General features: G+C 45.1%; 2 protein-coding genes across 2 annotated transcripts in view; both read left to right on the top strand.

Annotated features, from left to right (window-relative positions):
• gxylt2 (glucoside xylosyltransferase 2) overlaps positions 1-7,379 on the top strand; it is a gene marked incomplete at both ends in the record, with an annotated part of 17,068 nt that extends 9,689 nt beyond the window's left edge. The window contains 5 exons of the mRNA XM_080548470.1: positions 1-107; positions 1,524-1,775; positions 3,597-3,720; positions 5,053-5,225; positions 7,197-7,379. The exon at positions 1-107 is cut by the window's left edge and continues 25 nt beyond it. Of these exons, the coding sequence (XP_080404596.1) occupies positions 1-107; positions 1,524-1,775; positions 3,597-3,720; positions 5,053-5,225; positions 7,197-7,379 (839 nt within the window). The remainder of the gene's footprint in view (positions 108-1,523; positions 1,776-3,596; positions 3,721-5,052; positions 5,226-7,196) is intronic.
• A 2,909-nt stretch (positions 7,380-10,288) lies between these two features.
• ppp4r2b (protein phosphatase 4, regulatory subunit 2b) lies at positions 10,289-25,505 on the top strand. Its single transcript, XM_080548469.1, has 9 exons — positions 10,289-10,343; positions 14,141-14,222; positions 14,668-14,838; positions 15,588-15,681; positions 16,725-16,762; positions 18,312-18,386; positions 21,409-21,540; positions 22,259-22,496; positions 24,907-25,505. Exons 1-9 carry the CDS (start codon positions 10,307-10,309, stop codon positions 25,321-25,323), a joined length of 1,284 nt encoding a protein of 427 aa, XP_080404595.1. The 5' UTR covers positions 10,289-10,306; the 3' UTR covers positions 25,324-25,505.
• Positions 25,506-27,721: the final 2,216 nt, after the last annotated feature.

Genomic DNA, 27,721 nt, shown 5'->3' with positions numbered 1-27,721 from the left:
CCAGCAGGTTCCAGTACAGCGTGTACCCCATCACCTTCTCCGTGGGGAACGCAGACGAGTGGAAGAAGCTGTTCAAGCCCTGCGCTGCTCAGAGGCTCTTCCTGCCTGTAAGTCTGACTTCCTCTTCCTCCCTCCTTCCTCTCCTCCTTCCTCTCCTCCTTCCTCTCCTCCCTCCCTCCCTGTTCAAGCCCTGCGCTGCTCAGAGGCTCTTCCTGCCTGTAAGTCTGACCTCCTCTTCCTCCCTCCTTCCTCCCTCCTTCCTCCCTCCTTCCTCTCCTCCTTCCTCTCCTCCTTCCCTCCCTGTTCAAGCCCTGCGCTGCTCAGAGGCTCTTCCTGCCTGTAAGCCTGACCTCCTCTTCCTCCCTCCTTCCTCTCCTCCTTTCTCTCCTCCTTCCTCTCCTCCTCCCTCCCTCCTTCCTCTCCTCCGTCCTCTCCTCCTCCCTCCCTCCTTCCTCTCCTCCTCTTCCTCCCTCCTTCCTCCCTCCTTCCTCCCTCCTCCCTCCCTCCTTCCTCTCCTCCTTTCTCTCCTCCTTCCTCTCCTCCTTCCTCTCCTCCTTCCTCCCTCCTTTTTTCCTGTCAATCACACACTGTGTAGATTAGGATGTCACTACCAACTCAGCCAGTGACATACTAGCTGAATACTTAGAGCATGAGGTATTTCTGTATTTAAAGTTTACTACACTTTTTTGCATTGTCTTTATGGGGTATTGTGTGTGGATTTAATCAATTTTAAATGGAGTCTATAACACAACAAAATGTGGAAAACGTGAAGGGGTCTGAATTTTCCGAAGGCACCGTACATACTAATCAATATCCACAGGGTATCTTTGGATTTAAGCATTCTCAATGACCTTCATTTAACAACAAACCAGAGCCTAAACGCATTAAAGTAATTAAAGCCATGCCACCATCACGCATTGATTTTTTTAATGGAAAAACCTTTGAACCATCAAACGGCTTGCTTACTTTGCATAGCACAAATTACATTGTTGTTTCCAAGCAATCCGTCCATGAAGATGCTATCTCCAAGTCTCAGTTGGCAAGACTCGTTATTTGAAAGCCTCTCCATGAAGGATGACCGTGCATGAGGTGATAGTTGAATGATAATATCACGGGGAACAGATGACTTTCTTAGTGTTACAATGTCAAACCATGTTACCTTTCAGGATGGTACATCTGGATACCCGTCTCTCAGGAGAGGTTCTGTTGTATTGTGTTGGGTGTAACCCAGTTGTAACCCAGTTGTAACCCAGTTGTAACCCAGTTGTAACCCAGGTGTAACCCAGTTGTAACCCAGTTGTAACCCAGGTGTAACCCAGGTTCTATGATTGGTTGTTCTGACTGGTTGGTTGTTGTGACTGGTTGGTTGTTGTGACTGGTTGGTTGTAACCCAGGTTCTATGGTTGGCTGTTCTGACTGGTTGTTGTGTCTCCAGGTTCTACGGTTGGTTGTTGTGACTGGTTGTTGTGTTGTGTTGCCCAGGTTCTATGGTTGGTTGTCCTGACTGGTTGTTGTGTCCCCAGGTGATCCTGAAGGAGGTGGACTCTCTGCTGTACGTGGACACGGACGTCCTGTTCCTCAGGCCCATGGACGACCTCTGGGCCTTCCTCAAGGCCTTCAACGCCACGCAGCTGGCCGCCATGGCCCCCGAGCACGAGATCCCCAAGATCGGCTGGTACAGCCGCTTCGCACGCCACCCTTTCTACGGGGTCACGGGGGTCAACTCAGGGGTCATGCTCATGAACCTCACCAGGATACGGAGCACCCTCTTCAAAGTAAGAGACGCCGCCGTCATCCATCTTAGATCAATCCATCGAGTTTTAGTCACAGTCCTCCTTCTCTAGTCGGTCCTGTGTGAACGAACATCTAGGCTGTTTTTCTCTCTGCACTTTGGCCAGAAGAAGCCAGCGAGGGCAGCCCTCGAGTTAGTATTGTAATCTGAGGTTGGAAGTTAGAGTTTAAGGTAGGGGTGGGCATCAATGATCGACGATCGATAATTGATCGATAAGGATCTTGGTCGATCACAAAATATTTTGCTCGATAATCGTTAATATTTTTTTATTTTTTATTTTTTTATAATAATAATAATAATGGAAATTAGTTTGTCCACGTGTCACCAGATTGCGTCTCTCACCCCTGAACATGTTAACATGATCATCTTTTTGAACAAGAACCAGTAGGCCTGCCACCTACAGTCTCTCGCTGGAGTTTAAATTTAAGTTAAGCTGGACGCTCTTAAGGACACTAACGTTTTCAGTCATCCTCCTATTTGTGAGTAACTGTTTTTTTACTGCTCCTATGGTGAGTTACTTATTTTCTATATTTTTATTTATAACGTAAAATGTGTTTTTAAGTTAAACAATTTAAGCTACTCACTGCCTTGTTTAAGAGGATTGTTATCTGACTGTAGTGTCTAGTTTGAATGTGAATGAATGAATGTGTGCAATAGCAACACAAATAAAGTTTTCCCCAAGGAAAAAAAAAAAAAAGCTTATCGATTAATCGATAATTGATCGTTAATTCTTGCGATTATCGAAAAAGAAATTTTGATCGTTTGCCCAGCCCTAGTTTAAGGTCATGTTCTCACATGAAAGTCAGAATCGAGACCCGGAGCGAGTGGATGAGTTCGCAACATTGTTGCATAAATTATTTCTCTGATTTGCGTTCTCACAGCCCTTCATGTCAACGAAGTAACATACGCAATCGAAGCAACAGACAGAAGAAAAACAAATTGGCCGTTCGTCCCGCTCTTATCCAGACCAACACGCGTGCGCTGTTGTTTTCCTATGGACCGCCTCGAGCAGCGTTCTCACCAAAAGCGCAGCGAAGCAAAGTGACGGATGCGTCGTTTCTAACCGAAGCGAAACCACCCTTTTCAAGCGGAGCATCCGAGGGTTCTTTGCTGCGGGAGCGACTTCGAATGCGCGTTCTCACAGCTCCAAACGACGCAGAGCAAAGCGAACATTATCCTAAACTCCGTTTCAAGTGAAGCAAATGTTCTAGTGAGAACACCCCCTGAGAGTAATCTGAGGTTAAGAGGTTCTCCCACCCTGTCTGTGACCAGCCAGCATGTTCATATTTGAAAGCTCTCACGTCTCAACATTTTAGGCCGCGTTCGTAAATGAGCTCTGAGAGCCGCCGGAGTGTCCACGTGACATGGAATACCTCTTGTCCAATCAAATGACTCGGTCCCGTTATGATGTATAGCACTCTGAGTGTTCCGTGATTCAGCCTCTCTGATTGCTACTCTCACAATAAAGGCTGCAGCTGTCTGGAGATGAATTTAGCAGCTTTTGAAGCCCAGTAAGAGCCTAACATTGTGACTATGGCTCCACTTAGCTGAATGAATCTGAAATGTAAATGCGAAAGCTCCTTTGAAATCAGCCGTTTCTGTTGTGGAAGAGTAGCTCGGCCTCAGGGCTGTGGAGAACGTAACTCTTCTTTGTTGGTATTATAGAATAGCATTTCTTCGCTATGGAAATAACGTTTTACTTACTTACTTACTTTAGAACAGCATGATTTCTTTGTTGGTATAGAACAGCATGATTTCTTTGTTGGTACCATAGAACAGCATGATTTCTCTGTTGGTACCATAGAACAGCATGATTCCCGGCGGCCTGTCATGGGAGGACCTCCTGCACCCGCTCTACCAGAAGTACAAGAACCACATCACCTGGGGCGACCAGGACCTGCTCAACATCATCTTCCACTACAACCCAGGTGAGACCGACCTCTAACCCCTGACCTCTAACCCCTGACCTCTCTAACCCCTCACCTCTAACCCCTGACCTCTCTAACCCCTCACCTCTAACCCCTCACCTCTAACCCCTGACCTAACCCCTCACCTCTAACCCCTGACCTCTAACCCCTCACCTCTAACCCCTGACCTCTAACCCCTCACCTCTAACCCCTCACCTCTAACCCCTGACCTGTGGAAACCCAAGACCTCCTCAACATCCTCTTCCACTACAGCCCAGGTGAGACTGACCCTTGACCCCTGACCTCTAACCCCTGACCCAGGTACAACAACACACTCTGCTTCACTCTGTCAGAGTTGTGGAATATTGTACGTTGATGTATTTATTGATCGCAGCTTCTGCAGAGGAGGAGAACACGGAGGGGAACTGACACGATGTTGTTCTGCTGCTGTTATCTGGTGTCTAACCCGTTAGGCCTGCAACAGACAAACGTAGGTTAGTTTTTGCCCAAAATGTTTTCAGTTTGTAAACAAAATCAGTATAATCGGCTCAATTAGATGTAGCGATCGGTTTTCATTCTCTAATACAACAACTGCAAAGAAAAGAAAAGAAGCCTTACAAACTGATCCTGGGACAGATCAATGCCGTGTTGAATGCTGAGGAGGTGAACAACGAGCGGCTATAGCAGCAGATCTGGCCACAGGTGCGCGCCACAGAGGCGGTATTAAGAGCTCAGAGCCGTAAGCAGACTTGGCAGACGTTAATGGACATTAATGGAAGCTTCCAGTAACCACCGTCCCCTGGAGGGTCCAGGAGGAACTGGGTCGTGTGGAGAGAGAACAGTCTGGAACGCTCTGTGAGCTCCTCCGTGGACAGACGTCTTCAGGCCCTGGCACATGTCTGATCTCCTGTCTCCTCATTCCTCTGCCCATGCCTGTGGTTTAAGGGAATGTTCTGGATGTTTTAACCCTTTCCAACAAGCCAAGATGACAAGTGGTTTGAAAGGAATCGCATGTGTGTAGATGTAAAACTGCGTATTGTGTAAATAAACTACATAACGCCCCCCTACCCTGGACACCTTCAAATCAGCTCTCAAAACCCACCTGTTCACCGAGGCCTTTGGCCCCTAGTCTAGTTTTGTCACTGTCGCTGTCTTTTTGTTTTCTTGGGGTTTTTTCTTCTTCTGTTCTGTCTAAATCTGTAAAGCATCCATGCGTTTGAGAAAGACGCTATATAAAACTAAGTTATTATTACTATTATTATTATTATTATTATTATTGTTATTGTTGTTGTTGTTGTTGTTTTTATGATGATGATGATGATGATGATGATGATGATGATGATGTGCCTGCAGAGTGCCTGTATACGTTCCCCTGCCAGTGGAACTACCGACCTGACCACTGCATGTACGGCAGCAACTGCAAGGGCGCGGAGGAGGAGGGCGTGTCCATCCTGCATGGCAACCGCGGGGTCTACCACGACGACAAGCAGCCCGCCTTCAAAGTCGTCTACGACGCCATACACGACGTAAGTCCACCACCTGGGTGCACTTACATTATAGAACAGAGAACCTTAAATCTACTACTCTGTAATCACAATACTCTATAATCACAATACTCTATAATCACAATACTGCACAATCAGAATACTCTATAATCAGAATACTCTACAGTGTTTCCTCCAGGAATTTTTACCATGGTGGCGGGTAGTGCTGACCGCGGGTAGTGCTTTTCGCGTGCACGCGCATGAAACGCGCACGCGCGCTCAAAACAACGACGTCATTTCAGCCAAAACTCGAAAATAAAATGTTTTCCTGTAAATTAAAAACAAGGGTAGTCCGTCCGTCCGTCCCTCTCTGGAATGGAATGGAATGGACTTTATTTGTCATTGCTACAGTACAGGTACCAGACAACGAAATGGTCCATTAAATAAAATGACACGGTTCAAATGTTCACGCCGGCAGTCCGGCTCTCACACATACTGGCAGCGTCCCGGTCTGACTTAGCTCTCGTTTGTGCACGGCTTTCTTTCTTTCCTTCCTTCCTTCCTTCCTTTATGTGAAGTGGCCGGTCCCGGGCACAGCTGCCTCGCATCCGCTCAACGAGCCCGGCGGTTCGGTGCTGCGCTGATTAGCGGATGCGGGACAGCTGTGTGAGCGGATCGCTCCATCTCTCATCTTGATGAAGATGAATGATCTTTATTGTCATTGTAACAGGTACAACGTAATTTAAATGAGGAATCACAAAACAGTTTTGCAAGCGCGTCGCTTCACGCTTGTGGGTGTGTCTAGCGCTGTGAAGGTCTGAAAAGCGGCCTAAATTTTTTTTTTTTTTTTGGGTTGAGAAATCTGCATGGTGGCGGAGGAAATTCCATCGTGGCGGACCGCCACGATGAAATGCATGTAGAGGAAACACTGCTCTATAATCACAATACTCAGAATACTCTACAATCAGAATACTCTATAATCAGAATACTCTACAATCAGAATACTCTATAATCAGAATACTTTACAATCAGAATACTCTGTAATCAGAATAATCTATAATCACAATACTCTATAATCACAATACTCTATAATCAGAATACTCTATAATCACAATACTCTACAATCAGAATACTCTATAATCACAATACTCTATAATCACAATACTCTGTAATCAGAATACTCTATAATCACAATACTCTATAATCAGAATACTCTATAATCACAATACTCTATAATCACAATACTCTATAATCACAATACTCAGAATACTCTACAATCAGAATACTCTATAATCAGAATACTCTACGATCAGAATACTCTACGATCACAATACTCTGTAATCACAATACTCTATAATCACATTACTCTATAATCACAATACTCAGAATACTCTACAATCAGAATACTCTATAATCAGAATACTCTACGATCAGAATACTCTACGATCACAATACTCTGTAATCACAATACTCTATAATCACATTACTCTATAATCACAATACTCAGAATACTCTACAATCAGAATACTCTATAATCACATTACTCTACAATCAGAATACTCCAGCAGAATATTTCAGCAGAGGTTATATTACTTCAACATGCTGTGTTGTTGCGCCGTACAACAGACGTCCTCAGGGTAGAAGCTGAGAGAGAGATAAGGAGAAGGAGAAGAGACTCTCAGAGAATAATCAGCCGGGTTGTTTTATTCCGTTGTTTGTCCTTTTCCTCTCCTTGGACACCGGCGGGGAACTGTTTACATTAGCGAGGACCTCCAGCTCCCTCTGCTGTCCGCAGATAAGCCTCTTATTAACCAGGCTAGGGACTCTATTCATGAAGCGTGATGATTTATACCCTCCTCTACCTGCTGTCGAACAGCCGAAGAGAGGCTCAGTTGATTTATGACTGGATGCGCCCGCTGCTGATGTCCGGTGTTACTCTGAGGTGTAACTCTGAGGTGTAACTAACTCTGAGGTGTATCTCTGAGGTGTTTCTACGATGTTTCTCCTCTGCAGTTCCCCTTCGAGGAGAACCTGTTCCAGTCGCTGTTCTACCCCCTGCAGACCAAGTTCCTGGACACGGTCAACACACTGTGCGGCCGCATCCCCCAGGTGTTCCTGAAGCAGGTGGAGAAGACCATGAAGACCGTCTACGAGAAGAAGGTGGTGCGGCACGTCAGACCGCCGCCGCACAAATAACAACACGGAGGGAGGACGACACACACAACGACCGGACGGATGGAGGAAGTTGAAACTGTCGTCTCTCTGACATCAAACATGGAAATCTCTCTGTGGAAGATGTGCCACGACCAGACCAGGAGGCCCCTCCCCCTCCCCCCCCAGACCAGACCGCTGACACGCATCAACCAGGAGGTGTTTACAGCGTCTGCGGCTAGTCGACAGATCAACTATGACATTCTGGTTGGATGCAGCGGGGGGGTCAGTCAGGGACGTGGTGGTGGTGGTGATGATGCTGGAGGAGGGATGGTGTGGATCATGTGATCAGGTGGTCGTGTTGAAGGACAGGCCGCCTAGAGGTCAGAGGTCAGTGATGCTGTGGAGGAAGCTTGCCTACCCCCCCCCCCGCCCTCCCCCACTGCTTTCTAGGGTCCTGATTGACAGGTCAGACAGAGATAGACGACCAGATGTTCTATACGTTAACACATTATGGTTGTATTGATGTCGAAGGCGTGTGCTCCGGAGCTTCAAGCGCTGGTTATGTTTTTTAATTTCCACTTTTTAACGTTTTAAAGTGGGAAAGACTTGTGGCAAAGTGGTTATTTTTGTCAACCCAGTTTGTTTTCTTCTTCTGAATGTGCATGAAAAGGTCCGCTAGAGGCATCTCTCTCTACCAGGGGCTCAGAGCGGTTCATTATCTCCGTCTCTGCCTGCAGTGAGCAGCTAACTCACGCTGCTGCTGTCAGGCAAGAGAGGCTTTGAGACGTTGCTGTAAGCAAAGTAACATGAGGTGAAACGTCTGCCAAACTACTTTTATTAAATACCTGAAGTAAGTTTAATTATTAATAATGCAATTTTTTATTTCCAAAAAATAATGTGAATATTTTACAACAGAATCACTTAAAAATGTGAACGAGTGGGGAAACGACAAGTGGGAAATTCAATCAAGTTAGTTTGTAGTTCTACCAACTATTGCCAAATGCCGGTGCCAGTATTACAGTATTAAACAGTACGAGTGTCAGACACAGTAGGATCTTAACACTGACGTGCACAGGACACGTGCAAATGCACTTTTGTAATCAAGTTGTAGCTGCAGCTGAGGGTCGGAAGGAGGGATGGACGTCACCTGCCGTTTCTCTACAGTTAAACATTCATAATGTTACAGAGGAATGTCCCATCTCTCTCTCTCTCTCTCTCTCTCTGTCTCTCTCTTTTTTTCTCTCTCTCTCCCTCTCTGTCTCTCTTTCTATCCCTCTCTCTCTCTCTGTCTCTATCCTCCCCATCTCTCTCTCTCTCGTTCTCCCTCCCTCCCTCAGTACAGTTCAACATTCATATTTTACAGAGGAATGTCCCATTCAGCATTATCTCTCTCTCTCTCTCTCTCTCTCTCTCTCTTTTTCTCTCTCTATCTCTCTCTCTGTCTCTCTTTCTATCCCTCTCTCTCTCTGTCTCTATCCTCCCCTTCTCTCTCTCTCTCTCTCTCTCTCTCTCTCTCTCTCTCTCTGTCTCTCTCTCTCTCTGTCTCTATCCTTCCCTCTCTCTCTCTCCCTCTCTCTCCTCCCACTCTCTCCCTTCCCCCCATCTCTCTCTCTCGTTCTCCCTCCCTCCCTCAGTAACACAAAGACAGTGTGGCGTTAACTACCAAAGTGTTAGGGCTTGTAATAGTGATATTCTCACTTTTAAATATATGTGCCATATGTGTATAAATAAATACTATTTGTTTTTGTAGAAGAAAGAAAAACAGCGAACTTTGTATGAGAGAATGTCTTGTGTGTGAATGTGACGCTCAGTGTCTGTGAACTCCAGAACGATATTAAAACACAAGCGTTTATAACTTCACCTGTCTATGCAGACCTACTCTGGCATTTTGTCAAATGTGTTTAAACATTCAAACTGGACATTCAGGATAGCTGTGTTTCTACATGCTTATGTTTACTCAATGTTTTTTTAAAATAAAGAATATGTATCACTTTCTTCTGTTTTTGTCATGAAATCTGTTAGTAACATTTGTGTTGGACGTTATGAAAGGATGAATAGCTGGACCAGGTCCTTTCAAGTTCACTGCATGTTCCGTAATACATGTACTATCTGAGAATATACCGTAATACATGTACTATCTGAGAATATACCGTAATACATGTACTATCTGAGAATAAACCGTAATACATAATATATATATAATATAATAATATAAACTACATACATATACAATAATAAACCATACAATCCCAGGGGCATAGAACAAAGATAAACACAATAACTAAATCATATAAGAATTACTATAATTATATTATAGTAATTGTATTTATATAATATTTAATTATATAAATAATTAAATTAAGATTATAAAAACCCATCATTTTAATATTGCATTTAAATTACAAAATTAAGATTATATAAGCGCTATACAAATAAAGTTATTATTATTATTATTATTTTAAGATTTAAACAAGTAAATACATATATACAACATATACAAATATATAGATTCATCAACTAACATTAAAAGATACATTTAGAAAACAATACAGTCATTTAAAGGCAATATTTAAAAGATGAGTTTTTATGATTGTTTCGCTGTCATTGTGCAACTGTGTGCAACAGTACACTCTGTCCTTCTGGCATCAGGCACTGCGCATGTCTGGAACCAGGCGGTGACGTCACCTCACCAGCGCCATATTAAAACCCTTCTTCTTCCTCCTCTGACTTTTGTGGTTTTTTTGTGGTTCAAAACGCGGCCAGGCCACCGTAGTAGAAGACGCGTTCGTAAACTCGCTCCGAGAGTTCCACACTACACACAGCGACCGACGTCATAAAGGGACCGAGGGATCGGATTGGCGGAGAGCAGTCGATTGAGTGCTGAGCAGATCCCTCAGAGCGAGTCGACGAACGCAGCCGCGCGCCACCAAACCGCCAGTCTGGAAGCTCGAGACGCTAGGAACAACAACATGATGGAACCTGACTCCCTCCAGGAAGCCCTGACAGGTAATATATCTATCTCTGACAGGTCACTAACCTTCACTAAGCTGCTCAGCTGAGAGTTAATATGTCCGTTAAACACCCGGCGTTGTTCCTGGGGTGGTTTTACATTGTCAAACGGTGTTAAAAATGTCTCAGCTAATGTTGCTATACCGGCTAAATGCTAACGCTACGCGTTCAGACGAGGGTGTCACTAGCATGTAGCAGTTAGCTTAGCATACTCTGTTTAGTTTAGCTCGGCTAGCTAGCAGGTAGCTTAGCATACTCTGTTTAGTTCAGCTTAGCTTAGTTGTTTAGTTTAGCTCGGCTAGCTAGCGGTTAGCTTAGCGTAAGTTAGTTTAACACAGTTAGCATGCTAGTGTTGCTCCTCACTGATATTAATAGCTGTGCTATGGCGAGACAAAGCTGTGTTATATGTTATACCAGCTGGTCTGTTATCATCTGTCTGACTGGTGTTATACAACAGGAGGTTATCTCCCTATCTATCTACAACAGAAGGTTATATATTTTTTTTATTTTTTTTGTATAATATGTTATCTTATATAACAGGAGGTTATCTGACCACAGCGTCAGACCAGCTGGCTGCTACTTAACTAACCCCTGGGTGATGTGTTACCCTGGGTTACCCTGGTCAGTTAGATGTGTTACCCTGGTTACCCTGGCCAGTTAGATGTGTTACCCTGGTTACCCTGGCCAGTTAGCTGTGTTACCCTGGTTACCCTGACCAGTTAGATGTGTTACCCTGGTTACCCTGGGCTGATGTGTTACCCTGGTTACCCTGGCCAGTTAGATGTGTTACCCTGGGCTGATGTGTTACCCTGGTTACCCTGGCCAGTTAGATGTGTTACCCTGGTTACCCTGGGCTGATGTGTTACCCTGGTTACCCTGGCCAGTTAGATGTGTTACCAGTGGCGGCTGGTGCTAAACATTTTGGGTGGGGCACAGGTTATGGGGGCATGCTCCACGGGGAAGAATATCAACTTTAAAATCTGGATTTACAGTCGATTTTAGCATGAGAATATACTGTATAGTACTGTCCAGACAGTTGTCTTGTTTAGCCATTCAACTAGGCATTATTTATTCAATGGAGAAAGACATGGAACACAATGCAATTGTGATAATAAATGTGTTCTTTGTTACTTCTTTAATTAAATTAAAGTGTACCTTTCTATTATCATACAATATTTCCTTGAACATGTAAACTCTATAATCATACAGTTGTCTTTCTATTAGTTGTCTCTGTCATACTGAACTGTTTGTTATCACCTCAGTTCTGTCTCTATTGCTCTCCTCTCCTGTTGTCGTTTCCGGGTCCAAAGTTGGCTGAGGCGCTGTCTTCGAAATGCCGCAATAATAATAATAATAAATTATATTTATATAGCGCTTTTCCGAGGCTCAAATACCCTGACAATATGGGGACAACGGGAAAGTGCTGCTGTGTCCCTTGTTGTATGAATAGATCCCAGTCTAAAAAACGATTAAACTGTCATTCTACCGCTGTAGTTCACTTGTACTCTGGTGCAGAGAATTTCTGGTTTGGAGCCGGAAATTGCAAAACGTCACGTTTGACGTCAGACTTAACAACCGGATATTCAGATATTCAGGGCATTTTTTTATTTTTACTACCCCTAGTGGTAGTGGCCCTAGGCTGCAGCCTAGGTAAGCCTATAATCTGCGCATGCTCGAGGCGCAATTTTTGCGCAATTTGTGCTGCTACAGCTCACGTGTAAGCCAAAAGTATTTGCAGTGCCATAGACTTGCATTCGGCCGGCGTCCCGACTCCTCCCCTATGTATTTTCTAGTGTTGTTCCGATACCGATACTAGTATCGGCATGGCCACCGATACGCACAAAAATGCTGGTATCGGTATCGGCGAGTACTAACTTTTTTTTTTTTTTTTTTAGTACTAAAGTTATTTTGTTTGTAAATGTTCACTTGCTGTTGCACTACTACTACGACTGTTTTATATCTTAAATGGATATTGCACTGATTGGCATCTGTGAGAGCCACATTTCAGGTTTTATAAGGGGTTGATTTTCTTGTCACCATACCAGGTAGACAATAAAAAAAAGTTCTATAGCATTCACTCTCTGTTGGTATTTTTTCCTGTTTTACAAAGGTTTTGAGCAGTGCCAGACTAAGTGTTAGCAATAATTTTACATCGAGGTGAGTATGCGGCTCAAAAAACATGTTTTTTTGTTTTGTTTTTTCAAACGCCGTGGTATCGGATCGGTACTCGGTATCGGCAAGTACTGCACGGTCAGGTATCGGTATCGGTATCGGGATCAAAAAATGGTATCGGAACAACACTAGTATTTTCACAGTGAATTTTACACACACACAGATAAAATGTTTATTGTATTGGAGGATTTTTAATGAATGCTGATAGGCGCCGACAGAATATCAGCCGCATTTTGTGAATAAACAATGTTTATTTAAAAAAAACTTTTACAAGTCGCAACTAGGAAGTGAAGGTGGGGGCGGCGCCCCAGCACCCTCTATTGGCCAGCCGCCACTGTGTGTTACCCTGGTTACCCTGGCCAGTTAGATGTGTTACCCTGGTTACCCTGGCCAGTTAGCTGTGTTACCCTGGTTACCCTGGCCAGTTAGATGTGTTACCCTGGGTTACCCTGGTTACCCTGGCCAGCTAGACGTGTTACCCTGGGTTACCCTGGCCAGGTAGCTAGGCTAGTTGCTATGCATTGATGACTGTGATGTCGTACATCATCAGTTCCTCCCAAAGCTAGCCATCTGTAGGTAGTATGCCTGTAGCTATAGGGGGTATAGTTAGTTAGCTGGTTAGTTAGCTGGTTAGTTAGTCAGCTAGTTAGCTGGTTAGTTAGTCAGCTGGTTAGTTAGTCAGCTGGTTAGTTAGTTAGTTAGTTAGCTGGTTAGTTAGTTAGCTGGTTAGTTAGTCAGCTGGTTAGTTAGTTAGTTAGTTAGCTGGTTAGTTAGTCAGCTGGTTAGTTAGTTAGTTAGTTAGCTGGTTAGTTAGTCAGCTGGTTAGTTAGTCAGCTGGTTAGTTAGTTAGTTAGCTGGTTAGTTAGTTAGCTGGTTAGTTAGTTAGCTGGTTAGTTAGTCAGCTGGTTAGTTAGTTAGTTAGCTGGTTAGTTAGTCAGCTGGTTAGTTAGTCAGCTGGTTAGTTAGTTAGTTAGTTAGCTGGTTAGTTAGTTAGCTGGTTAGTTAGTCAGCTGGTTAGTTAGTTAGTTAGTTAGTTAGCTGGTTAGTTAGTCAGCTGGTTAGTTAGTCAGCTGGTTAGTTAGTCAGCTGGTTAGTTAGTTAGCTGGTTAGTTAGTCAGCTGGTTAGTTAGTCAGCTGGTTAGTTAGTTAGCTGGTTAGTTAGTTAGCTGGTTAGTTAGTTAGCTGGCTCATGTCAGATTGTTTGCTGATGTTATGTAAACTGTTAACTAAAAGGCAGCTAAACAAAAAAGACAGCATGTCCCCATGAACACAACGATGCTCTCAATGTGATGCCTGGTTGTTGCCACTGTTCATCTGTCTTAGGCTGAGTGTCTGTCTGGTTTTCTGATTGTCTGATTGTCTCGTTGTCAATGTCTGGTTGTCTGGTTGTCTGGTTTTCTGATTGTCTGGTTGTCTGTCTGTCTGGTTTTCTGATTGTCTGGTTGTCTGTGTACACAGCTAGCTAGTTGCTGGCTATTATAGCAAATGTTGTTCTGTATTTCAAAATAATATTCTTTATGGCTGAATCACTTTTCTACTCGCGTGGTAACCTATGTCCAGTTCCTTAACTGGATTCCAGGTGCGTTTACTGACTGGCTGCTCACCTGTTTGTCACCTTTCAGACTTTGACAAGAAAGGGAAGCAAGAGGTTTCTCCCCTGCTGGACCAGTTCTTGTGTCATGTCGCCAAGACGGGAGAGACCATGTAAGTTCACCATCTAATACCCATGAACAAGTACCACTATATTTATTTATGTTTGGTTACATGGCTGCTATGGTAACCCTTTACTGTGTCTCCATTATGAGTAGAGGCTTATGCTAACTCTTATTGGTATCTCTTCATATTTGACACAGTTCATTCGGATTATTCTGTATTCCTTTGTACTTCCTGCTACATGACAGTGCAAAGTCACTGTTTATTCTAAGAGTGAAAGCACAAAGGGGAGGTAGAGAATTTACACATGGAATGATTTTATTTGTAAGATGTCTTTGATATGGTAGTATGCTATAACCATAATCGTGCTTAGCTTTGTAAGTGTCAATGGGTTTGCCTTTTTGATCTCTATATATTATATAAACTCAAAGGACTCCAGTCATGATGACGGGTGGTGTTCAGGGCAGGGTGACTCACTGCTGCTGTGTCTCTCCAGGGTTCAATGGTCCCAGTTTAAAAGCTACTTCCTCTTCAAACTGGAGAAAGTGATGGACGACTTTAAGACCTCCGCCCCCGAGCAGCGAAGCGCCAGCAACCCCAACGTGGAGTCCATCCCCTACGAGGACATGAAGGAGAGGATACTGAAGATTGTGAACGATTACAACGGGTGAGTTTCACCACTATGACATTCAGACTCAACTCAACTTTCCTACAGCAGGCGTGTGATGCTGTCTGGAGAGGATGTCAGGATCACTGACGCTGGGATCTCTGTACAATGGCGCCACCTACAGGTTCAGCTGTCCACCGTGGATATGACACGTTCTAATGCTTTAGTCCTCATATCAGGATCTGATGTAATGATCAGACTTTTTTAAATGTATTAATATGAATACATTTCCACGTTGTTGAAAATCAATTACACATCGCTTGTTTTGTGAGCCTGCTAATAATGTAAAGTAGTGTTCTAGTTAACTAGGTAACAATGTAAAGTAGTGTTCTAGTTAACTAGGTAACAATGTAAAGTAGTGTTCTAGTTAACTAGGTAACAATGTAAAGTAGTGTTCTAGTTAACTAGGTAACAATGTAAAGTAGTGTTCTAGTTAACTAGGTAGCAGTGGGGATTACTCACCCAATCCATTGCGTTGTTGCAGTATTTCGGCTTAACTAGCGAGCTTGTGTCGTGATTCTCAACAACGTTGAAACGTAGTTCCGTGTTTCAAAAGAAAAGTCTGAACATTTTGATTGGTTGTCGATATGAGGACCAGAGCATTAGAACGTGTCACATGTTTAAAAACACACCTCTTTGTCGTTGTCAGATCTATCTAGACATTAGAAGCGTTTCCCGCGTTATGTCAGTTTTGTCCTCACCTTCTCATATGTCTCATATGTCTCATATCTCTTGTCTCTTTCCTCCAGGATCCCGTTTACGATCCAGCGTCTGTGTGAGCTGCTGACAGAACCCAAGAGGAACTACACAGGAACAGAGAAGTTCCTCAGAGGGGTGGAGAAGGTGAGGCAGCAGGTTAACAGTTCCTCAGAGGAGTGGAGAAGGTGAGGCAGCAGCAGGTTAACAGTTCCTCAGAGGGGTGGAGAAGGTGAGGCAGCAGCAGGTTAACAGTTCCTCAGAGGAGTGGAGAAGGTGAGGCAGCAGCAGCAGGTTAACAGTTCCTCAGAGGAGTGGAGAAGGTGAGGTAGCAGGTTAACAGTGACTAGGTTCACACACCTGGTGTGGGAGGTTCACCTCTGTTTACATCCTCTAGCTGTGTCGTCCTCCGCCCCAAACAGTCTTTACTCATCCCAATGTCTGTCTGAATGGCCATATATATATACACAGACAGACTATATATATATAAAAGACAATAAGTCCATAAGAACACTAACTCAACTCTGAAGTACATTGTTGATGGTAATGTAAAACGTGTATACATGTCTACACCGTTCCTCTTCTGGTGTGTGGTTATAGCATCACATTTTGGGTGTCAGGAAGGGAGACTTTGACGTACCACTTCTACTCTGCGGACCACTTAACAGGGTTCGACATTAACGGCTGCCCGATTGCCCGGGGCAAGTAAAAAGAATTGCCGTGTTTGTTTGCGCGACAGCGACGGCGCTCCTGGATCTGTGTATCGGTGTGCAGGAAGAACAAGGGACGGCGCAGGTGCCAGACCAGACTAGATGATCGTGGAGTGAAGATGTTATTAAAGCGTAAAGCACCTGTCCACCTGTCTGTCGATCAGTGCGTACGCACGCTTTAATAATATCTTCACTCCACGATAATGTCACACAACAGTTAATGTCGAACCCTGCCTAATTGTGTGGAACATCCCTTTAAAGGGACTAAATCAATGTTCTAGTCAATCCATGATGCTACAGTCTTGAACAAGCGTCGTTTAGCGTACGTTGCATGTGTCTGTGGGTTAATGAAAACAACAGCACCACTGGATTACAGGGTGACATTCTGCTGTAACGGTTTTTTTTCTTTCTTTCTTTCTTTCTTTCTTTGTTTTTACATTTTCTTTGTGCGTGTAATGAATCTCTTTGTCTTTTTCCCAGAATGTGATGGTGGTCAGCTCTGTCCATCCTACCTCAGAGTAAGTCACATGTCTTTGTCCTTTCTTTGTCCTTATTCTGCTGTCTGAGGAGTGTCGATCTGAAGAGTGTGTGTGTGTGTGTGTGTGTGTGTGTGTGTGTGTGTGTGTGTGTGTGTAGATCTGAAGAGAGTGTGCTGTTGTCGATCTGAAGTGTGTGTGTGTGTGTGTGTGTGTGTGTGTGTAGATCTGAAGAGTGTGCTGTTGTAGATCTGAAGAGTGTGTGTGTGTGTGTAGATCTGTAGAGTGTGTGTGTGTGTGTGTGTAGATTTGAAGAGTGTGTGTGTAGATCTGAAGTGTGTGTGTGTGTGTAGATCTGAAGAGTGTGTGTGTAGATTTGAAGAGTGTGTGTGTGTGTGGATCTGAAGAGTGTGTGTGTGTAGATCTGAAGAGAGTGTGTGTGTGTGTAGATCTGAAGAGTGTGTGTGTGTGTGTAGATCTGAAGAGTGTGTGTGTAGATTTAAAGAGTGTGTGTGTGTGTGTAGATCTGAAGAGTGTGTGTGTGTAGATTTGAAGAGTGTGTGTGTGTGTGTAGATCTGAAGAGTGTGTGTGTGTAGATCTGAAGAGTGTGTGTGTGTGTGTAGATCTGAAGAGTGTGTGTGTGTAGATCTGAAGAGTGTGTGTGTGTGTAGATCTGAAGAGTGTGTGTTTAGATTTGAAGAGTGTGTGTGTGTGTGTGTGTGTGTGTGTGTGTGTAGATCTGAAGAGTGTGTGTGTGTAGATCTGAAGAGTGTGTGTGTGTAGATCTGAAGAGTGTGTGTGTGTGTGTAGATCTGAAGAGTGTGTGTGTGTGTGTGTGTGTGTGTAGATCTGAAGAGTGTGTGTGTGTGTGTGTGTGTGTGTGTGTAGATCTGAAGAGTGTGTGTGTGTGTGTAGATCTGAAGAGTGTGTGTGTGTGTAGATCTGAAGATTGTGTGTGTAGATCTGTAGAGTGTGTGTGTGTGTGTGTGTGTGTGTGTGTGTGTAGATCTGAAGAGTGTGTGTGTGTGTGTGTGTGTACATCTGTAGAGTGTGTGTGTGTGTGTAGATCTGAAGAGTGTGTGTGTAGATCTGAAGAGTGTGTGTGTGTAGATCTGTAGAGTGTGTGTGTGTAGATCTGAAGAGTGTGTGTGTGTAGATCTGAAGAGTGTGTGTGTGTGTGTGTGTAGATCTGTAGAGTGTGTGTGTGTGTGTGTGTAGATCTGAAGAGTGTGTGCTGTTGTAGATCTGAAGAGTGTGTGTGTGTAGATCTGAATGTGTGTGCTGTCTGAAGAGTGTGTGTGTGTAGATCTGAAGAGAGTGTGTGTGTGTGTAGATCTGAAGAGAGTGTGTGTGTGTGTGTGTGTGTAGATCTGAAGAGAGTGTGTGTGTGTGTAGATCTGAAGAGAGTGTGTGTGTAGATCTGAAGAGAGTGTGTGTGTGTGTAGATCTGAAGAGAGTGTGTGTGTAGATCTGAAGAGTGTGTGTGTGTAGATCTGAGGTGTGTGCTGTCTGAAGAGTGTGTGTGTGTGTGTGTGTAGATCTGAATGTGTGTGTTGTTGTGCCTCACGTCTCTCTCTCTCCGTCCTGAAGGAAGAATGGCTGCAGCGGTGTGAACAGGGTGAACGGAGTGATGCTGCCTGGCAACACGTCTGCCTTTACTGAGAGGTAACCTGACCCTCCCATCCCTCACCCACACCTACACCTACAGCCGTGTTCTGGGAGCCTGAATACGCTATGTTTTTAAACCGGGTCCCAGAGTGAACAGATCTGGGGCCCCGTTCCACTAAGCGCGATTAACTCTGATCCAGGCGATTAACTCTGATCCAAGGTTTAAATAAGCTTGCGGTCGGTTCCATCAATGTGGCTCAAATAATTTGCTGCTTGCTTGGTTGCTATGCAACCAATCCTTCTGAGTAATTCTGGTCCCGAGCATAAAATGCTTTTATATTCATTCTATGCTTGTATATGGTTTTTATATATGTTTTTATATTCACTTTATGTTCTTTATTCCTGTTGCATTTCTTGTATGAAAGGTGCTATATAAATCAGGGTATCCGCGGTGTCTTGAAAAGTATTAAAAGTTGATAAATCCATTTTTGGAAAATCAAGACCCTTAACTTTGACTGCCAGCCATGTTCAGAGCGGAGAGCTCCACACTGCCAGACTTTTGGGGCATTTTCGCTGAACTTTGAAGACCCACCAAATATTGACTTTTCGGACTACATAAACATTGAACATATCTACCAAAACTTTAGACTCTCTTCTTTCATCAGAAAAAGAAAGTTTGTTTCTAGCCTCTTTGAGTGTTTAGAAATCGGCCGTAGAACATAGGGTGGTTTCAGCAAAAACACCTGATATTGACCAATAAACAGAGAAAACGAGCTTTTTCTGCAGAACTTTTTTATTTTTTTTATTTTTTCTGCACTTTTTCTGTATCATCCGACTCTGAACTGTTTGAAGAGTCGCGCGATGGCCGCAATGCTCCGCGCCGCGTTTGGCACATACCCTGATCCGTTTCGCCATTACTCAGTGTTTCCTCCAGGAATTTTTACAATGGTGGCGGATAGCGTTGACCGCGCGCGCCCGCGATTTTTCCCGCGTGCACGCGCATGAAACGCGCACGCGCGCTCAAAACAACGACGTAATTTCAGCCAAAACTCGAGGATGGCCAAAAAATTGTCTGTGTCTGCATGTTTTTCCAGCATGTAATTCCGTTGTCAATAAAAAATTCGTCTCCCCTTCTTTTCATTATCATTATGGAGGCTTTATGGTTGTTGTAACTATTATGGGAAGCGGTTGACACAGTAGCCGCTTTTCGTGTACGCTGCAGTGGATCCCTTCACAACGCAGAAGAAAGAGGAGAGAGAAAACATTGTCAATGTGCAGGGAAGAATCATGTATCAGCAGGGTTCAACAGTAACGCTTGCCTGGGGCAAGTAAAAAAATTCGCCGGGTTTGTTTGCGCGAGCCCGAAGACGCTGCTGGATCCTGGATCTGTTTACCTGTGTGCAGGAAGAAAAACAGACGGAGCAGGCGCCAGACCAGACTAGATGATTGTGGAGTGAAGAGATTATTAAAGCGTACGCGATGCGACGGGTGATCGACAAGCACGTACACTTTCATAATATCTTCACTCCACGATCATCTAGTCTGGTCTGGCGCCTGCTCCGTGTTCTTCCTGCACACCGATGCACAGATCCAGGATCCAGCACCGTCGTCGCGCATATTGTAACATTTGAAGTAGTTTGTAGACTACACGCAGCCTAGATGTATTCGACCAATCACAAAACAGTTTTGCAAGCACGTCGCTTCGCGCTTGTGGGTGTGTCTAGCGATGTGAAGGTCTGAAAAGCGGCCTAAATTTTTTTTTTTTTTTTTTTGAGAAATCTGAATGGTGGCGGAGGAAATTCCATCGTGGCGGTCCGTCACGATGAAATGCATGTAGAGGAAACACTGATTACTACAACCCACAGCAAGCCACTTCCTTCTCCAGGCTTTTATCGAACTACTGCCCCCATCTGGGACCGAAATACATTACACCCAAGTCTGAAATTCACTCGCTAGGTGTAGAACATGTCAATAACGCGATCCCCGCGGGGAAAAAAAAACAAATCTATAAGACGCCAATTGGCGTCTTTGGCAGTCAACGTTACTATTCTATAAGACGCCAATTGGCGTCTTTGGCAGTCAATGAGTTAATAAGTATTAAAAAGTCTCATCACGGTGTTATGAGGTCTTGAATTTTGTAGGTATTTTTCTGAATTAGACTCTGTCCAAAGAGTTTGAGTCCTAAAAACTTTTAGTAAAAGTTCGTGAATTTATTAGTTTTATTAAAAAACAAAGATGAACTGGAAATTCTGTTGTATGGCAGTGGTCTAGTCTATTGCAAACTAGTGCTGTCCCAAACGACTATTTTTCTAACGATTAATCTAGCGATTATTTTATCGATTAGTTGAACGACTAATTTATCGATAAGTCTTGTTCGGAAAAAAATAAATAAATAATCTTATTTGTCTCCACCTCACTGCTATGTTTAGCCAACTTGAATGCCAACATGGCCATTTAGAAGTCTGTCCATCACCACAACACATAGCTAGCTAGTAGCTACATAGCTAGCTAACATTACTCTCGCTGCTATGTTATGATTAGCTAAATTGATGCTAACGTAGCATGCGAGCTACGAGCTAGATAACGTACAGTAGGTGCTCGCACCACAATGACAATAGGCTACCGTAGCTAGCCAGCTACATAGCTAACGTTACTAACACCAGAAGACAAGACATACGAACTGTGGTGAGCTACATTGCTTGTGTAACATTAGCTAGTAGCTATCCATTTTTCACTCATACACTTAATTGTCTCGCCTGGTAAAATAAAGAAGAAAAAAAAAAGAAAAAAAAAATCGCCATTTTGTTTATTTACGACTAACCGACGCATATTACGCAAACCGACGTATTGACGTAGTCGATGACGTCGACTAATCGTAACAGCCCTATTGCAAACTAAAGTTAAAGGTGTCACTGATGTAAACGGTTACAGCTCGAAGTGGTGGTGAGGTCTGGACAAATATTGACAAGGTCTTTAAAAAGTCTTAGAAAGGTATTGAAATTAACCTCAAGATTCCTGTATATACCCTGATAAAGCTTTACTTACGTGCACTGTCCCTCTGGTCCCGCTGGTCTCTCAGGAAGGTGAACGGCCCCGGGACTCCCCGGCCGCTGAACAGACCAAAGCTTTCCCTCGCCTCCTCCATGGCCACCAACGGCCTGCCCGACAGCACAGACGACAAAGACCCCACAGACCACCATAAGCCCTCCAGGTAACTACAGACACTAGCTACAGACACTAACCACAGACCAGACACACCACAAGCCCTCCAGGTAACTACAGACACTAACTACAGACCAGACACCACAAGCCCTCCAGGTAACTACAGACACTAGCTACAGACACTAACCACAGACCAGACACACCACAAGCCCTCCAGGTAACTACAGACACTAGCTACAGACACTAACCACAGACCAGACACACCACAAGCCCTCCAGGTAACTACAGACACTAGCTACAGACACTAACCACAGACCAGACACACCACAAGCCCTCCAGGTAACTACAGACACTAACCACAGACCAGACACACCACAAGCCCTCCAGGTAACTACAGACACTAGGAACATGAAGTGAAATGTCTGCCAAACTACTTTTATTAAATACCTGAAGTAAGTTGAATTATTAATAATGCAATTTTTTCTTTCCAAAAATAATGTGAATATTTTACAACAAATCACTTAAAATGTGAACGAGTGGGGAAACGAGTCGGGAAATTCAGTTCCTAGTCTAACCCTGACCCTAATCTAACCCCGACCCTAGTCTAACCCTGACCCTAATCTCTGTGTCTCTCTGTGTCTCTCTGTGTCTCTCTGTGTCTCTGTGTGTCTCTGTGTGTCTCTGTGTCTTGTGTGTCTCTGTGTGTCTCTGTGTGTCTCTGTGTCTGTGTGTCTCTGTGTGTCTGTGTGTCTCTGTGTCTCTTTCAGCGAGGCGTCGGGCAGCGCGGTGAAGAACAAGCACCATGACGAGGCGGAGGAGGAGGACATGGAGGCCGACCAGCACGAAGTGAAGAGACTCAAGTTCAACAAGGACGAGGAGGAGGAAGACGAGGAGGACGAGGAGGAGGAGGAGCAGGAGGCCGCCACGCTCAGACCCGTGCACGCCGCCGACAGCCTGTCAGAGGAGGCGGAGTCTATGGTCCAGGAGAAGGAGGAGGAGGAGGAGGAGGAGCGTGAGGAGGAGGAGGAGAGGGAGGCTGCCAGTACTGCAGCAGGGACCTGTGAGGACCAAGGTAGGACTGATATTATTATTATAATAATAATAATAATAATAATAATAATAATAATAATAATAATAATAATAATAATAATAATAATAATAAGTCATTGTATTTATATGGTGTCTTTCCGGGGCTCAAAGACGCTGACAATATGGGAGAAACAGAAAACACAGAAACAACAAGCAACAGATAACATGAGCACATAGAACACAGAGTTAACCAACAGGCACAGGGAACAATTAACACAGCAATGTCCAAGGGGCGAGGGGGGTGGCAGGGTTAGGGGAGATGGTTAGGGGTAGGGGAGGTTGTATGCATGTCCAGGGGGGGAGGGAGGGGGGTGGCAGGGTTAGGGGAGATGGTTAGGGGTAGGGGAGGTTGTATGCATGTCTGGGGGGGGGAGGGAGGGGGGTGGCAGGGTTAGGGGAGATGGTTAGGGGTAGGGGAGGTTGTATGCATGTCCGGGGGAGGAGGGAGGGGGGTGGCAGGGTTAGGGGAGATGGTTAGGGGTAGGGAAGGTTGTATGCATGTCCAGGGGGGAGGGGGCGTGGCAGGGTTAGGGGAGATGGTTAGGGGGTAGGGAGGTTGTATGCGTGGGAGAACAGGTAGGTTTTGAGGTGGGATTTAAAAGTGGAGAGTGAGGGTGAGTCTCTGATAGGGCTTACACACCGGCAGTTCCGAACGCCGGTTCGCGTTCGGAAACCTCCGAACGTTGGCGCTGTCTGGCGAACGATACACTGGTATGAACGCGGGCTCGTTCGCCAGACAGCGCCAACGTTCGGAGGTTTCCGAACGCGAACCGGCGTTCGGAACTGCCAGTGTGAAAGCCCTATGGGTGGTTGAGGGAGAGAGTTCCAGAGGCGGGGTGCAGCACATGAAAAAGCACGGTGACCGAAGCCTTTGAGTTCTCAGGGTGGGACAGTGAGGGGAACAGTGGATGAGGATGGTAGGGTACAGGTAGGGCGGTGGGGGAGAGGGAGGTCAGTCAGGTAAGGGGGGGCCAGGCTATGGAGGGCTTATCTGGGAAATATCTGGCACCCTTTTTTCCTTCATGCATCGTGGCGTCCTAGACACCTGTTAGTTGCAGGGATGTAACGATGCATGGCCAGACTTAACTATCCATACTAATATGAGACGGTTCAAATTGGTGAAATTAAAAATGAATCATTTACATTTACATTTACATTTTTGGCATTTAGCAGACGCCTTATTCCAAAGCGACTTACAATCAATACATTTGAATACTAAGCATGTGAATCAGCAATCCACCATTCGTTGCAGGAAGAGTAATCTAGCTCGGGCCCGGGGCCACTGATAGAAGAAAAAACCTTCTCCCTATCGCCTTCTACTAAAACTTTTTTTTTTTTTTTCCTCTGGAGAAACTGAGAAACAGTACAAGGGGGGCCATAGAAGTTCTTAGGGACACAGTAGAGGGGAAAGCGGGTGTCTTTAGGAGACGTAGTGGTGAGGGTCAGAAGATGTCTCAGGAGGAGCAGTTAAGATGTAACCTGAAGAGATGGGTCTTCAGTCTACGACGGAAGATGGGTAGTGACTCAGCCGTTCTGACGGCCGTGGGGAGCTCATTCCACCAGCGGGGAGCCAGTTTATCGCGATACTCTTTTAAACCCTTAAAAACTGACAGCATTTAACACATGTTGGTGTTATTACTGTAATTACTAAAGTAAATGTGCTATCGAAACAATTCCAACGCTTCCTGAAAGCAGATAATCTGTGCTTTCTACCTGTATCGTAATAACTATATCTGGTTATTAGGATAATTCAAAGCATGTAGCTTATGGAGAGCTGAGGAGATTTGAAGAGAGAAGCGGCGTTACGAGCCAGCATGTTTTAGTGGTGTTTTTTACGGCCTGTGTTTTTAATACTTTTGTGAGTTTGTGTACGTATGTGAAATGTCAGATCAAAATCATCTAGGTTACCAAACCACCCAAAAGGCAAAACACAGAGAGCCAGCATGGGGCGGAGACAGGGCACTGTGCAGAAGGATCTTTTTCATGTCATAATATTTGTCTGCAAAATCTCATTTTGTTAAAAAATCGTATTGTGAGTTGACTGTATCATGACATCCCTAGTTTGTAGGTATACCTACTAGGTAAACCTAATGACATTAACCCTTCCTGTTAAAATGACATGTGGGGTTCCCCAAGGGTCAATCCTTGGCCCACTTCTATTCGCTTCCTGTCCTCCATGACATTAACCCTTCCTGTCCTCCTTTACATTAACCCTTCATCTCTCTCCCTCCATGACATTAACCCTTCCTGTCCTCCTTTACATTAACCCTTCATCTCTCTCCCTCCATGACATTAACCCTTCCTGTCTCCTCCGTGTCCCACAGAGCCGTCGAGCACCCAGCCGGAGGTCTCTTCCGCGGGGGTGTCAGGAGGCCAGGAGGCGGGCGGGGGGTCGGGAGGCCAGGAGGCGGGGGGGTCGTCAGAGAGGGAGGAGCCGTCGTCTGGGTCCTCCCAGGAGGAGGGGGCCAACGACATGGACCAGTCAGAGCAGCCGGGGGCCCCCCCCGACACGCCGGAGGGCCCGGAGGCCCGGGCAGGGGGGGGCGCCGGGGGCCAGGAGCCCAGCGAGCCGGTCAGCAGCAGCAGCGGTAGCAGTGAAGAGAGCGCGGCCCCGCCCAGGGACGACGAGGCGGCCCCCGCTCCCTCCAGCAGCACCCCGGACCCCCCCACCTCAGAGGGGGCCATGGAGAGCAGCAGCAGCGCGGACTCTGGCACTGGGGACGAGCCCATGGAGCAGGACTAAGCCCCTCCCCCCCCCCGGACCATGTGACCATCAGACATCTGTCCTCAAGTCCAGCTTGACTGTCACTGGTGAAGCCCCCCCCCAACCTGCCCTCCAGATACTTTATGCCTCGTCTACACGCGGGGCAGCAACCCTCTAACGGCCTCCTGTCGTTGCCGTTGGCGTTAATTAAATAAACTGTTCAGAATTCCAATAAACTGGAATTTTTATATTTTATTTTTTATTTTATTTTTCTCTCCTTTTTTTTTTTTTTTTACCTGTATCGTCTGTTTGAGTTGTGTTGAAGGCTTGTGGTCGTCCAGGTCTTTGTTTCAGTCAGCCATGATTTTGTCGTTCCCCCCCACACACACACACACACACACACACACACACACAACCCTCACCCTTTTGGACATTTGACAGGAAAGGTAAAAAAGCTAGCCCAGCCCCGCCCCACCCCCAGGAGTTATTATGCAGTCCCTCCAGCCCCCCCCCCCTCCCCCCCCCAGGAGTTATGCAGTCCCTCCAACCCCCCCTCCCCCCCCAGGAGTTATGCAGTCCCTCCAGCCCCCCCCGCCACCCCCCCCAGGAGTTATGCAGTCCCTCCACCCCCACCAGGAGTTATGCAGTCCCTCCACCTCCCCCCCTCCCTCCCCGGAGTTATGCAGTCCCTCCAGAGATGAACTAACGCTGGCAGCATCTATTTTCCTGACTGAAGCAAAAACACTTCAGTGTTCACACCGCCACCCCCCAGCCCCAGCCCCCCCCCACCCCTTCAGCTTTCAGCCCCAAACCACTACTGTACCTTGGGTTAGGGTTAGGGTTAGGGTTGGGGGTTAGGGGTCAGGGTACAGGGCCCTCTCTCTTTAAGTCTTTGATTTGTTTGTTTATTTGTTTTATTTCCACACCATTTTTCCCTTGTGAGATGATCGTATGATCGGAGTATTGAAGTCGTTTCTCCATAACCTGTCCTTCTGTCCTTATTCTCCTTTTTAAAACGCATCTGTTGTCTTTGCTATGATGAAACACCCCCCCACCCCACTGAGAGAGTAATATAACATGCTACCTTTACCTTAGTAGAGGAGGAGTCACATGTAAGATTATATCATTTTTTTTGAGTGCATTGAACCGAACCCACCATAATTTATATGAACATTTCAAAATGAACGGCTCATTTTATTTGAGGAATATGTTTTTTCGGGGGCAGACAGTTTATTTTAGTTTCCAAAACCAGCTGTTTAAACTTACAAAGATGACTTCCGCTTTGTATCGTGATGATGTCACCAGGTTGTTCCACTGACAGAGATCCAGAGCAGAGACTGGTTACCAACTCTACACCTGTTTTCTGCAGCTGTACTTTTGATATTTAGAATTTTAAATTTCTGTAAAGTAGATTTTTGTAGATTGTAATACAGTATGTGTGTTCACTGACCTTTGTGAAACCATATATAATTGTATAATTTCTGTGTATTACTCTGAATGCTTTTGCTTTCAATGCAGTATTCAGATAAAGCAATAAATGTTAACATTTGTATGCGTGGTCCTCTTGTCCTGCTTCCCTTAGCCCTGAGGCTAGCGTAGCTGCTACGAAACACGGCTTCCTTAGCCCTGAGGCTAGCTAACACTGCACCTTCTCCTGACATCACCTCTGGTCTTATGTAACTGTCTTAACACCTCTCATGACGTTAGTGACATGACAGGTTAGTGACATGACAGGTTAGTGACATGACAGGTTAGTGATATGACAGGTTAGTGACATGACAGGTTAGTGACATGACAGGTTAGTGATATGACAGGTTAGTGATATGACAGGTTAGTGATATGACAGGTTAGTGACATCATGACAGGTTAGTGACATCATGACAGGTTAGTGATATGACAGGTTAGTGACATCATGACAGGTTAGTGATATGACAGGTTAGTGATATGACAGGTTAGTGATATGACAGATGTGTAGAGTGTATTATGTCTACCAGAGTGTAGTTAGGGCTAGTGTAGAGTGTATTATGTCTACCAGAGTGTAGTTAGGGCTAGTGTAGAGTGTATTATGCCTACCAGAGTATAGTTAGGGCTAGTTAGGGTTATACTCTTACCAGAGTGTAGTTAGGGCTAGTGTAGAGTGTATTATGCCTACCAGAGTATAGTTAGGGCTAGTGTAGAGTGTATTATGCCTACCAGAGTATAGTTAGGGCTAGTTAGGGTTATACTCTTACCAGAGTATAGTTAGGGCTAGTGTAGAGTGTATTATGCTTACCAGAGTATAGTTAGGGCTAGTTAGGGTTATACTCTTACCAGAGTATAGTTAGGGCTAGTGTAGAGTGTATTATGCTTACCAGAGTATGCAGGTTTTAGTTGAATAGACTCCAAGGTGCCTTGATGCTGCCGGGCGCCCGGACAGAACCGAACACTAATCCTCTCT

Source organism: Nansenia antarctica (genome assembly GCF_963989245.1).
Source record: "Nansenia antarctica genome assembly, chromosome: 18".
Lineage (NCBI taxonomy): Eukaryota > Metazoa > Chordata > Actinopteri > Argentiniformes > Microstomatidae > Nansenia > Nansenia antarctica.
Note: the sequence above shows the minus strand (reverse complement) of the source record. Positions and strands in the feature narration are given on the sequence as shown.